This window comes from Uloborus diversus, chromosome 4 (assembly GCF_026930045.1).
Source record: "Uloborus diversus isolate 005 chromosome 4, Udiv.v.3.1, whole genome shotgun sequence".
NCBI classification, from domain to species: Eukaryota; Metazoa; Arthropoda; class Arachnida; order Araneae; family Uloboridae; genus Uloborus; species Uloborus diversus.
Window position 1 is genome coordinate 62007175 of NC_072734.1, and position 12825 is coordinate 62019999.

At 35.4% G+C, this 12825-nt stretch overlaps 1 protein-coding gene across 1 annotated transcript in view; it reads left to right on the forward strand.

The window, feature by feature from the left end:
• The first annotated feature begins 1439 nt into the window (after positions 1-1439).
• LOC129221410 (vacuolar protein sorting-associated protein 45-like) overlaps positions 1440-12825 on the forward strand; it is a 262766-nt gene continuing 251380 nt past the window's right edge. The window contains exon 1 of the mRNA XM_054855891.1: positions 1440-2152. Coding sequence (XP_054711866.1) covers positions 1490-2152 — 663 coding nt within the window. The 5' untranslated portion in view covers positions 1440-1489. The remainder of the gene's footprint in view (positions 2153-12825) is intronic.

A 12825-nucleotide genomic window follows, 5' to 3' on the forward strand; every position in this document is an offset into this window, starting at 1 on the left:
AAAACAAATCAATCCACCCTATAAAAATCATTTTTCAATCTATTATTAATTTTTAGCTCTGAAAAGTGAGGGGGCAAGGTTCCTTTACTTTTGGAAGTAAAGGGGCAGGGTCCTCCCCCCGCCTTGCCCTCCCCTCTAACCCCCCGTACGAGCCGCCTATATGATAGAGACTACAATTCAAGCAAGGTCATGAAAGTGTGCTTACATTCAAGAGGTGTGCCTCACAAAACTCGAACTAACTTACACCCTCTCCCTCTTTTTTTAAAAATTTATTTTTATGTGCTAGGTTTTCCCGCCATTTTCAAATTAGCTCAGCAATTAGGTTTCATTTGATATTTTCCCCTGGATTTATTCGTATAAGTACAAACTAAGAGGTAAATGACGCACAAATTAGTGCTTTATTGTATTCGGAAGTGAACACGTGTTTACTGTTATGCTTGCGGCGATTTATGCGACTTGTGAGACTGCCGTGGATGTTTTTAGCAATTTTTAACGACTTGTACATATTTGTAAATGAATTTGCTGTATTTTCCGCAAGAAAGAGTTATTGTTTAAAACAAGTGCTCTAAACTCTTCAGGCTCTACGCTCCCTTTTGAGCACTAATGTGAGTTCATGCCCCTCCCCGCCCCCGTCAAATCACCATATGTTGTCAAAACAGGAGTACAATCGAAACTAAAGGTAGTTGGGATAACTAAAACTGGTTATAAAATAAAAAGATCAATAATATAGTAACAAAATTTAATATTACTACACATAACTTTATGTTGACCATAGTCTTGTTAGAACACGTAAAATCATAGAACTAAAAATACAAAGAAGTTTGAAGTAATCTAGGATCTAAGAGAGGTTGGCATATTTACCAGTGTCTTTCACAAAATCGAAACGAGGATCAAAGTTGCTCCTTCTTGACGAGTTTTTGAGTATTAAGTTGGGACTTGTGAAAAAGCACACCTTAGGTCACTTTTAATGTCTTTCCTCGCGCGATATTTTGACGTCATGCCTGCTAATGCTTCGAATACAGATTCAGAGGGGTATGTGGATAAAAACTGTTTCCTTCGAAAATAAAAAATTCTAAAACTTCACATCACAAAAATATTCACACCTAAATCACAAAACTATTCACACCTCAAAATGGAGTAACTTTTAGTTTTAATTTTTTACTTGATTTTTGGAATAAAATCACGCGCGCCCGTCTCCGTTGAAATTCTTTCACCCTCCAAGATGAGAACTCCTGATTTAAAGAATGCCCGAAGTAATGGTGAAGGCGGCCTCGTAACAATATCATACAAAATACGTTTTTTAAAACAACTACGGAAAGATTGGACAGGGGCTTAACCGCAACTGCGCATCTCAGTTCCCCCGCTGTCCGGAGAAGGGATTTTTTCCGGCAGAGAAATCCCCACGCTCTCCAAATCCGAAACAGAAGGCTCCCGGATCTCCGAGCGAGCGGATGTGCGTGCCATGCCAGGCAGCTGAGTCCGGGCAGAGATGTCCGCCGACGGCCTGTTCTGCATCCCGGACTCCAAGTCCGGGGCGCCGCCGCCGCCGCCCGTCGAGGCGATGCGCCGGTACATGGAGTCGCTGCCCCAAGACCCGGCGCCCCTGAGACAGGAACTGAGAGACCGGAAATTCTGGGGCGCCGTACGGGCCGAGTTCCTCGCCACGCTCCTGCTGACTGTGCTGGGCTGCGGGGCCAGCCTGCGCACCAAGGCGCCGCCCCCGCCACCCGACGACGCCGCCGTCCAACTGAGGGCGGCGCTCGCCTTTGGCCTGGCGGTGGCGACGCTCGTCCGGTGCCTGGGAGGTGTGAGCGGGGCGCACATGAACCCCGCCGTGACGGCCGCCCTTCTGGTCACGAGGCACATCGGGGCGGCACGGGGCGCAGCCTACGTGGGCGCCCAGTGCGCCGGAGCCCTGGCCGGGGCAGCCATCCTGTACGGGCTGGCGCCCCCAGGGTTAAGGGCGGTCGCCGGATTGGGGGCGACGGAGCCCCCGCCCTGGGTCGGGGGCGGCGAAGCGTTCGGGCTGGAGTTTCTGGCATCGGCGGTGGTGGCTATCACGGTGTTGGCAAACATGGAACCCGGCAGGGAGCCCCTGGGCACTGGAGCCCTTTCCATCGGAATGGCTTACGTCGCGGGACATCTTCTAGCGGTGAGTCAAAACATTCATTTTTCTATTTATCCGTAATCCATTCTTTATTCTCATTGGTAATGCAGGGTGTTTCTATACAATGATACGATTATAAAAAATAATAACTTTTCGAAAATTTAATCCCTTTTGATCGAATAATGTAATAGCAGTAAGTGAAAGCCTCCGCGTGTTGAGTGGAGTAGCAAGGTCCCAACGTAGTCCATGCGTGCAGTAAAGCAAACGTGAGACTAAAACGGATGCTCAGTGTTCAGAGTTATAACTAAATCCTTCCTCGACAGTTAAACTTTGGTTTAACCACCCAACCTCGTTAAAAAAAACCTTGTTACAGAAGCAGTAGAAGAAAAACATACTATAGACTATATATATACATAGTTCATAGGCAAATCAGATCGGAAAAGGAAATTGGATTCAAATATGACTTCCTGGAATATCAGAACGATTCTTAAACCAGGTAAGGTAGTGTCAAAAAGGACCTGAAACAAATGAAGAAGTGGAAAAGACTGGCATTTCATTGGGATTAAAACTGAAGCCTATATACTCGTAAAGTTATAGAACTACTTAAGGTGATGTAGTGGAACATCTCGTGTTTTCCTACGATTTTTTAACTCAACATTACAGCCCTCCGTGATCTGCGGATCTCACAGTGTACGAGCTCTTTTTGTAGGGGTTTGTGCAATTCCACGCCTGTTCTGTGAGCTTTCTCTAAAGACTACATTAGCCAAACTAAGCTCCCTCATAACAGCCATCTGGAATCAGCCGACACAGACACACTTGAAAAAGTTCAGAGTGGAATTTAACTACCATGTACAAATGTCGTACATTCAAAAGTGGACGAATTGAGCACTTCCCATTTGATTTGGAAAAAATATATATAGTCATGCAATCTTATACATATAAAATCTGAGTATCTATCTATCTATCTATGTCCAAGCTTCTTCTCCCGAACGACAGTGAACTGACCATCGAACCAGGTATCGATGGATTCGTCATCTTCCCGTCTTCATGTTTGGCTATTTAACATAATCCTCCGATAATAATTAGCGGAGATATCAATTAAAAATTATTAATTATGACTCTTAGATTTCAAAATAAAATCCATATTTTTCGAAGGCTTTCCTCCATTCAAATTATTATTCAGTGCTTCAACTCAACTTTCCGGATGAACGCTTTTATTAAAATTTACAGCGTGAAGAAAATCATTGAAAAGAAACATCTGTTGCAATTTTTTTTCTCGAATATAAAGAAATAAAATTAGGCTTTTGTTTTAAGGCTTTTCCTGTAATCATGGTGTTTAAGTTGTTTACTTTTCGATTATTTTGCCGTAATCTGCAGCAAAATTTTGCTGGTTTTTTTTTTTTTTTTTTGTTCAAGCCTGATTGTTAAATACGCGTCACATGACATAACTTTCATTTTCGAGGAGGACCGTGCACGTCGTAAAGTAAATGAGTGATTGACAAGTTATTTGAGTTCTTTGAGGGTTTGTACCTGGAAAACGGATTGATGTAATTCTTGTACGACCATGTGGATAGAATCCATCCAAATATTTATCTGAGTGGTATGTTGCATTAATAAACACCCGGGCAACGCCGGGTAGTAGACTATTTTATGTAAAAAGCGGATTGTTATTGTGCATAAATATTTCCGATATAGTCTATCAGATGTAATTCAGTTTAACGTGAGTAAAGATTATAGTTGATAATGCATATATTTTCCCCTTTTGTGCTGACTGAAAATGTACTCATAACTTGTATCATTGATAACGATTATTAACGTTGATGAGGTGTTTTGGCAAAAATATGTTTTACTGGTGTTTTGCAAACCTTGCTTTACGCGCATTTATTTATTCCTTAACGCGTTAGAAACTAGTGTCAGTGTACTACAAAAGCATCAACTGGACTGCTCTTACATTTTTTAGGTAGCCCGTGCAACGCCGGGCACGCAGCTAGTATAATATTAACAAGTGTTTCATGTTTTTCTTCAAATTTTAGAATTTATATCAAATGTTCTTCTTTTTATAGAAAAACATACCAATGAAAACTATGATTTTCGACTTAGTGTGTGTCAACTACAATCAGCATTTCCTTCTGACCAGGAATCCACACGACAATGTAACAATGAAAACAATTTGAGCCAAGTATCAAACGAAAGAGATGTTATTGGACACAAAAAAGATATTTGCTCTTTTGTCCTCGTTATCAAAATAAAATCTTCCGAAATTTTTAAGAAAATTCACCACATTTAGCGAGTTCCGGTGAGAAATGGAAGACATCTTCCATACGTTTTGCAGATGAAAGTCTTGCAACATACAGACGGTGGAATCACAGGGTACTTCAATCACTCGCCGAGACTTCAAATTTGGCGCTTTTCTTAGAATTTTAGCAAACTTTGTAACTTTATAACGCTACAACGGGGACACGAGGGCAAACAATTTTGCTTTAAAATGTTTCAATATATATTCTTTCGATAGACACTTATTTTAGTGTTTTTCCATACACTATTTGGTGGTTCTTTGGGAAGAAGAGCTTAAAAATCTTTCTTTATCTCAAAAATAACGGAAAATCAAAATGGATTCAATTTTTGATAACTTATACAATTTTTTGCATGATTTTAAAAAATAAAGTTAAATAACTTTTTTTGTCTACTAACTTAAATATATTTTGTACTTAACCTGATTTAGCGCATTAATATTTAAAAAAAATATCAGTGAAACTGAAAACGCTTTTTGTTTCTTAGGGGGCTACAAGAGGGGGAGGGGGGGGGGAGTTCAAAAAAAAAAAAAAGAAGAGAATAATCTCGAGCGTGCAATACTGTTGGCTATTAGTAAATGTTCATCAACTTTCTAGATCGAATTCCCTACTAATAAATACGATAAAAGTCTATCCCAGATAAGTTGACTTTCTGAACATTGAGGCTTAAACGATTCCATTTATTTAAATAGGGGTGAAGAAAACTGGTCTGCGCCGCGATAGTGATTAATTTCGGTGTACCCATCTACGAATGTCTCCTCTTTTAACCGAAACATAAATAAATTCGAACAAGGTCAGGCATCAAGTTACCAAAGTCAAGCTATGTTTTTCATTTGCTTACTTTCAAAGAGAGAAAACGCTATAAACAAGGACATTCTGCTGTCTGCTTTTTGCCGCTTTTATTGTACTAAAATGTAAACAACTTTTTAACCGTGATTTAAAAAATATATTTTGAAATTTTTGAAAAACATCTCTTACTCCTTTTTTTTCCTAAAAAGAGTGGCAATCGTATTTATGCTTCCTTTTACCTAACAAAAACGATTTTTTTAACCTAATTTTCATGCATTTTTCGAGCAAAATATTATTAGTTTTTTTATTGATACTTCGCGATATTATGATTTATTTGAAGATTAATTTTTGTGCTCTTAATAGAGAGTTTTTGTAACCAAGAAATGTGTGACTTCAAATTGAAAAAAATTGTTTCAATTGCAGTACTTATTACAAAGTTTACATTTGACAAAGGAAATTTAATGAGATTAATTAAAATTAGCTTTTAAAAATAAAATATGGAGACATATTTTAGAACAATTCTACTTTAATCAGAAATTAAAAAATACTTTTAAAAAAGCGTAATTTCAAATTCATCATTTTTCGTGTTCCTTAAATTCGACTTCCAGCTATTGATTTTTTTTTCTTCATTACAGTAGAACTCCAATTATCCGAACTCCGGCTATTAAAATCGCTTTTAGAAGATAAAATAAATAAATAAATAAATAGTTAAAAAAGAGACAACTTTTAAAATAGATTAGACTACGATGCTAATGTAAGTTCAACATGATCATTCCTGGGATGATAAGTCATCGTCTGATAGCGCAGTTTTATTATTAGTTTCTAATGTACAGCACTTGTAAGAACACTTTACATATAAATGTGTTGTCTTTTCATTTGATTAATTAAAAGCTCTCTTTCTTTAAAAATCGTTTTTTCCCCTCCATTTTCGACATAAACGCAATAACTAATTTAAATAGACGCTTTTTCCGAAAAATCCAACTGTCTGAATTTTTGATCATCCGAAAGGGGTCCGATCCCAATGTATTCGGAATATTTTGAGTTCTACTGCACTTTTAACAACCGTTGAACTACTGTATTTTCAATCAATTAAAAGCCTTTATAAATCAAACTTTTATTTGTAACTAGATCGCAAGGACGCCCGTCAAGGTATGACGGGTGAAAATTGCTTCTACTCTTCCACATTTTAACGAAGCAATTGCCTGTTTCTCCAGTGGATTAACCCTAAACTCCAGTAGGTAGCGTTCATTGCTGACCACTTTTTCGTTTCTTCACTCTCTTAAAATGACAGTTTTACCAGTAAAACAGTTAAGTAATCGGATCCAGTTCAGCCTCGTCACATTAAAACCTTTCCTTGCATGTGAAACGCTACCAAAATATATTATCAAATTTTTATGACGTGGCGCGAGTTCCATTGTTGATGACGTCAGCGTTACTCGATCATTCCCTATTATATATACAGTGATTCCCAAAAGTGTTTGTACACCTATGACAAAAAACAAAGTTGTTTCCAATAACCAAATTTTTGGCTAAGAGTTCAAAATTAGGTTTTAGAATATTTAAGGGACCGGTATGATTAATTATTTCATAAAAAAATTCCAAACTAACAAGTCCTGATGCTGATATGCACCCTCACACTGTAACACATCCACCGTCCTGATTAACTGATCCAACTAAGTTCTTAAGATTAAGTTCCAAATTTTTTCTTCTACTTACAATTATACAACAATTTAACCAAAAATGTTAAATTCATTCTAATTTGTAAGTAAGACGTAATTGTAAAACGTTTTGAGCTTATTTATCATTGATTTTGCGACGAAAAGCGTAAGTTTTCTGTTTTTCGCACGACCAAGAAAATTTCAGCGGGAAGAGGTCCCATTTAATCCAGCTAATCAGAAAACTTGGTGAACAATTTTAGGCAAAAATTAAATGTAAAATTTTTCATTTAACTCTGCAGAAACATTTACAGCACTCAAATGTGTATTGTTCATAACTTTTTTAACTTTAAATTTTCGATTACGCTTTGTTAACTTTGCCAGTTAACCTTTTCTTACCTTGTTTTCGGTCCGATTCTTTTCTTTAAAGCATTTTATCTAGCACTTTCCTATGGAAACGTATAAATTATCTAATTTTGAGACATTTGAAACCAATTTATCGCTACTTTGAGGAAAAAATCAAATTTCGAATGATGTTTGTTGTTTTTTACGCATACCAGCCATTTTAAAGTAATAAGCACAATATTAAGAAATAAATAAACAAAAAATTAAAGCCAAATGACTTTTAAGGAACAATACAATGCAAAAATATTAAATAAACGGCATATGATACTTTTAATCTTGAATTTATTCGAAAATAGTTGAGCGTACGATGACTTTTGTGGCGTGTTATTTCACTGTCTCTTCGTTTTTTGACCCATTTCAAAGAGAAGATTTGTCAATATTTAAAAAAAACTACTGGGTTGTATTTAAAATGACATAGGAATGATGTGAAAAAATATTGAACTTCATATTCGAATTCTGTTTCGCGTTATTTTGGTTTTACTAAAACATTTCAAATTGTACGAACACTTTTGGGAGCCACTGTATAAGTATTATGATTTCCATTGCAGTAGCGAACATTTTATTTTTCAACATACTCTGCTTTACATTAATTACAATTCATCTCTTCAACCCTATTTTCCTTGAATCTAAATTTCACACATACGGCCTTTAAATCAATACTAATGCACCCAAGCTACAATGCAAACTCTATATTGAGCATCTCAATCACATCACCCTTATCTAGTACATTCGTAATCTAGATATCTTCCGCATTTTGCATTGTTTCAATGTGGAACTTCGTCCGTAGACAGCAACAGCTGGGGTTATCGACTGCAATCAAATATGTTTCATTACTCAAAGTTAATTAACCACACGATATTAAATTGCAATAATCTGTAATTGACAGTAACGCATGATCAGAGAACTAGGGGTTGTCAGGTTTAGAAAGTCGTATCTGATATGAGTTGGGGGGGGGGGGGATGCAATCAGAATACTTTTAAGGCCACGTTCTCTGCAACGAGTTTCATATGTGCTTTCTTTGCTAAAGTTTTAGGAAAGAACATAATGTAATCCAAGAAGATTTAATTATACCGTCATAATACTCTTCATACATATAATAGCCAATGATCGAGTAACCCACGAGTTTCAACAATGAAACTCGCGCCACTGCATGATAATATGATAATATGTTTTGGTAATGTTTAACATGCTGGGAAAGGCTTTATTGTGAAGAGGCTGAACTCGATCCGGTAACTTAATTGTTTTACTGGTAAAACTCATTTCAGGGGGATAAAGAAACAAAAAAGTGGTCAACAATGAACGCTACCTATTGGAGTTTAGGGCTCATCCACTGGAGTTGGGGTTGCAATTTCAACTATCAAAATATCCCCCAAGCAGGCAATGGCTTCGCTCAAATGTAGAAGCAATTTTCACCCGTCATACCGTGACGGGCGATTTTCTAGTGATTAAATAATGTTAAAAAATTATTCATTGATTTTGTATATATAAACACAGACGCACACACACCCACATACAGGCAATTCTCTAAAAAAGTGTTATCTTTCACTCCAAACTTTTAAATTTTTCAACTTTTCGCAAGCAATGAGAGCAATTTGGCATTTTTTAGAACGGCAAGATATGTATTTTTGTTAATTTGCAAAAGTTCGTGAAACAATTTCATTTATTTTAGAGATATTGAGTGTTAAATTTGTAAATTTGACAAATTTTATGGGAAAAAATATTTTGTTAGTTTTCCTTGATTTTAGTCCATGAATCAATCAATTTATTAATCCTTCATCGAATTTATTATTTAAAACCAGAACAAATATACTAACAATGCTAAAATATGGAGAGAAAAAAATAAATAAAAATACTTATCTACTAATTTTTTCTTATGAGCTCCGTTAAATCAGAGCTCATTAGAGCTCCGATCCTTATGGAGTCCTTATAGAATAAAACCTCTAAAGTTTAAAAAAAAATAACTTTCAAAAAAGTTAAGTATATTAAATATTAGAAATAATGTACTTTGTATAATTTTATCTTCTGTCTATCGTATTACCAACTACATGTTATAACTTTTGCGCGGGATGGTAATGACATTTTAATGTATTTCATCTGACAAGACATAAAACTTGTACAATAACGTTTTAAGTAACTCATTATGAGTAAGGATGGTAATGACTGACGTAAATATTTTTCTATTTACTTTGATATTAAATGGACCTAACCAGGAAGATTAAAAATTTCTGCACACACAATTCGCATTTTACTAACAAAATTATGATGGCTGATTCTAAAACTGAAAATTATTTGAACTGCCAGCTGCACCTAGTCTATTGGTCATGAAAGCCTGCAAAAACTGTCGGATGGTAATGACGCAAAATGCTGGGGACAAGTTTTAACTGGATCCGTGATATCCGTGTTTAATTATTAACGGATTCGGTGTCTTCCGTGTTTGTATTAGAAGTGATGCTGTAATTGTAGTACGCTCTTCTGAGGTTAAAAATTTGGCACTGAAAAGGGACAGAAAAATCAGACACTGAATCCGTTAATAATTAAACACGGATGTCTGTAGTTATATTTAAAAAATGATTGGAATATGACTACAGAAATCCGTCTTTTGCGGATATTTTACGTTATGCGTAAACAGCTTAGTATTATACATTATTATTTAGGTTGAGAGTTTGGCTTTGTATTGGTAGTGATGCTGCAATTCTAGTACGCTCTTCTGAGGTTAAAAATTCGGCACTGAAAAGGGACAGAAAAATCAGACACCGAATCCGTTAATAATTAAGACGCAAAGCTCAATCTTGACCGAGGTCTAAAAACTAAATCAGAGAAAGCTTTGTGATTTCTAATTTTTATCTGTTGCTATCTCATATTTATTCGCAACTCCAGCGCTCGAATACGCTACCTTGCGGTGATTTATAAAACTGCCGGGAAAACTAAAACATTGCCACATTGCGTTCCACGTATGTCTGCTGACGTAAACAGAGGCAGTTTTTTCTGAGTATTTATTAACGCAATCGATGTGTCTTAGTTTGCTTTCAGCTACGGAAATAAATTCGTTCCTTAGTAGTATTCTCGAGCTTCTCAAAATAATGTTAGTTTTCATTATTTCCTTCTAAAATATGAGTTGATTGAGAATTGGTGAAAGCGAAAATTCTGGATTAACAAACTTGGATAACGTTATACAAGGTAAAAAATTTTATTGTTTTGTATGAATTTGTAAGAATATGGGTTTTTTTTAAAATCTTAAATTAATTAAACTAACCATATTTTACAGCAGCATTTAGTTGGAATGGACAGTATGCAAAATATTTTCTCGAATATATTATCGTAGAACAAAATGAAAAATGTTTAACCGAGAAAGAATTCGCAACTCCAACGAACTATAGGGGGCACTGAAGTCACTGTCTAATGGCGGACTTAAAAACTAAAACAAACACACATGGTAACGAAGAAAATGCTAAAAGTGTGATTTTTGTTCGTACGTAGGATTTTTTCGCTTTATTCTTTTTAAATTAATTTTCAAAGTCTTGTGGATATTCTGGCCCACGTAGAAAGAAATGAGAATTCAAGAAGCATTACTAAGCGTCAAAGATTAATGCAAACTACGTAGTTCGTAGTTCTAAGCAGCTATTTCCACGATGTTGAATTCGATATTTATCAATTCTTGATAAAACTAAATAATAATTGTGGCCTGACAAGAATAACAATTAATGCTAGAAAATTCAATATGACATTACAAATTGTTATCGAAAGAAGATGATACTTTTTTGCCTTGCTTGGCTAGCGCTTATTGTTTTCCATTTGTAGCTGAGTTATTTCTCTCGAATTCCCGAATCGGTTAATTAAAAAATTTTCTGTTTCGATTTTTCTAATTTCTGAGTTACGATTTAATTGTGTCATGTTATGCAAATCATCAACAAAATTCTCACGGATATATGGTGGTAGTTTTCTTTTCAGTTGATTGACCATTATTTCTTTTCACTTATCGAATTCTGTAATCTTACTACCATTTTATTCCACTCATGATAAAAATTAAAAAAGGTTTAACTAAAAACGCGAAATCTCGCCAAGGCTACTTTGTTCACACTATACTAAAACTATAACCCTAAACAAATTTGGCGAAAATTTTCAGCTGAGAATAAAAGGAATAAGGTAAATTCTTTCTCGGTTATTCATTTTGTTCTACGATAATATATTCAAGAAAATATTTTGCATACTGTCCATTCCAACTAAATGCTGCTGTAAAATATGGTTAGTTTAATTAATTTAAGATTAAAAAAAACCCCATATTCTTGCAAATTCATACAAAACAGTAAAATTTTTTACCTTGTATAATGTTATCCAAGTTTGTTAATCCAGAATTTTCGCTTTCTCCAATTATTAAGGAAATAATGAAAACTAACATTATTTTGAGAAGCTCGAGAATACTACTAAGGGACGAATTAATTTCTGGAGCTGAAAGCAAACTAAGACACATAGATTGCGTTAATAAATACTCAGAACAAACTGCCTGTGTTTACGTCAACAGACATACGTGGAACGCAACGTGGCAATGTTTTAGTTTCATTTGCAGTTTTGTAAATCACCGCAAGGTAGCGTATTCGAGCACTGGAGTTCCGAATTTACTTTATTCCTTTTATTCTCAGCTGAAAGGTTTCGCCAAATTTGTTTAGGGTTATAGTTTTAGTATTGTGCGAGCAAAGCAGCCTTGGCGAGATTTCGCGTTTTTAGTTAAACCATTTTTAATTTTTATCATGAGTGGAATAAAATGGTAGTAAGATTACAGAATTCGATAAGTAAAAAGAAATAATGGTCAATCAAACTGAAAAGAAAACTACCACCATATATCCGTGAGAATTTTGTTGATGATTTGCATAACGTGACGTAATTAAATCGCAACTCAGAAATTAGAAAAATCGAAACAGAAAAATTTTAAATTAACCGATTCGGGAATTCGAGAGAAATATCTCAGCTACAAATGTAAAACAATAAGCGCTAGCCAAGCAAGGCAAAAAAGTATCATCTTCTTTCGATAATAATTTGAAATGTCATATTGAATTTTCTTACATTAATTGTTATTCTTGTCAGGCCACAATTATTATTTAGTTTTATGAAGAATTGATAAATATCGAATTCAACATCGTGGAAATAGCTGCTTAGAATTACGAACTACGTAGTTTGCATTAATCTTTGACGTTTAGTAATGCTTTTTGAATTCTCATTTCTTTCTACGTGGGCCAGAATATCCCCAAGACTTTGAAAATTAATTTAAAAAGAATAAAGCGAAAAAATCGTACATACGAACAAAAATCACAACACTTTTAGCATTTTCTTCGTTACCACATGTGTTTGTTTTAGTTTTTTCGTTCGCCATTAGACAGTGACTGCAGTGCCCCCTATAGTTCGTTGGAGTTGCGAATTAACAAATTTAAAATATTTGTCATTAATTTTAGCAAGATTTTTGAAATCAGCGAAGTCCGCGCACAAGCGCAGTTGAAATGGCAAATTTGTGATTCGCAACTCCAACGAACTATAGAGGACGCTGCAGCCACTGTCTAATGGCGGATGAAAAAGGAAAAACAAACGC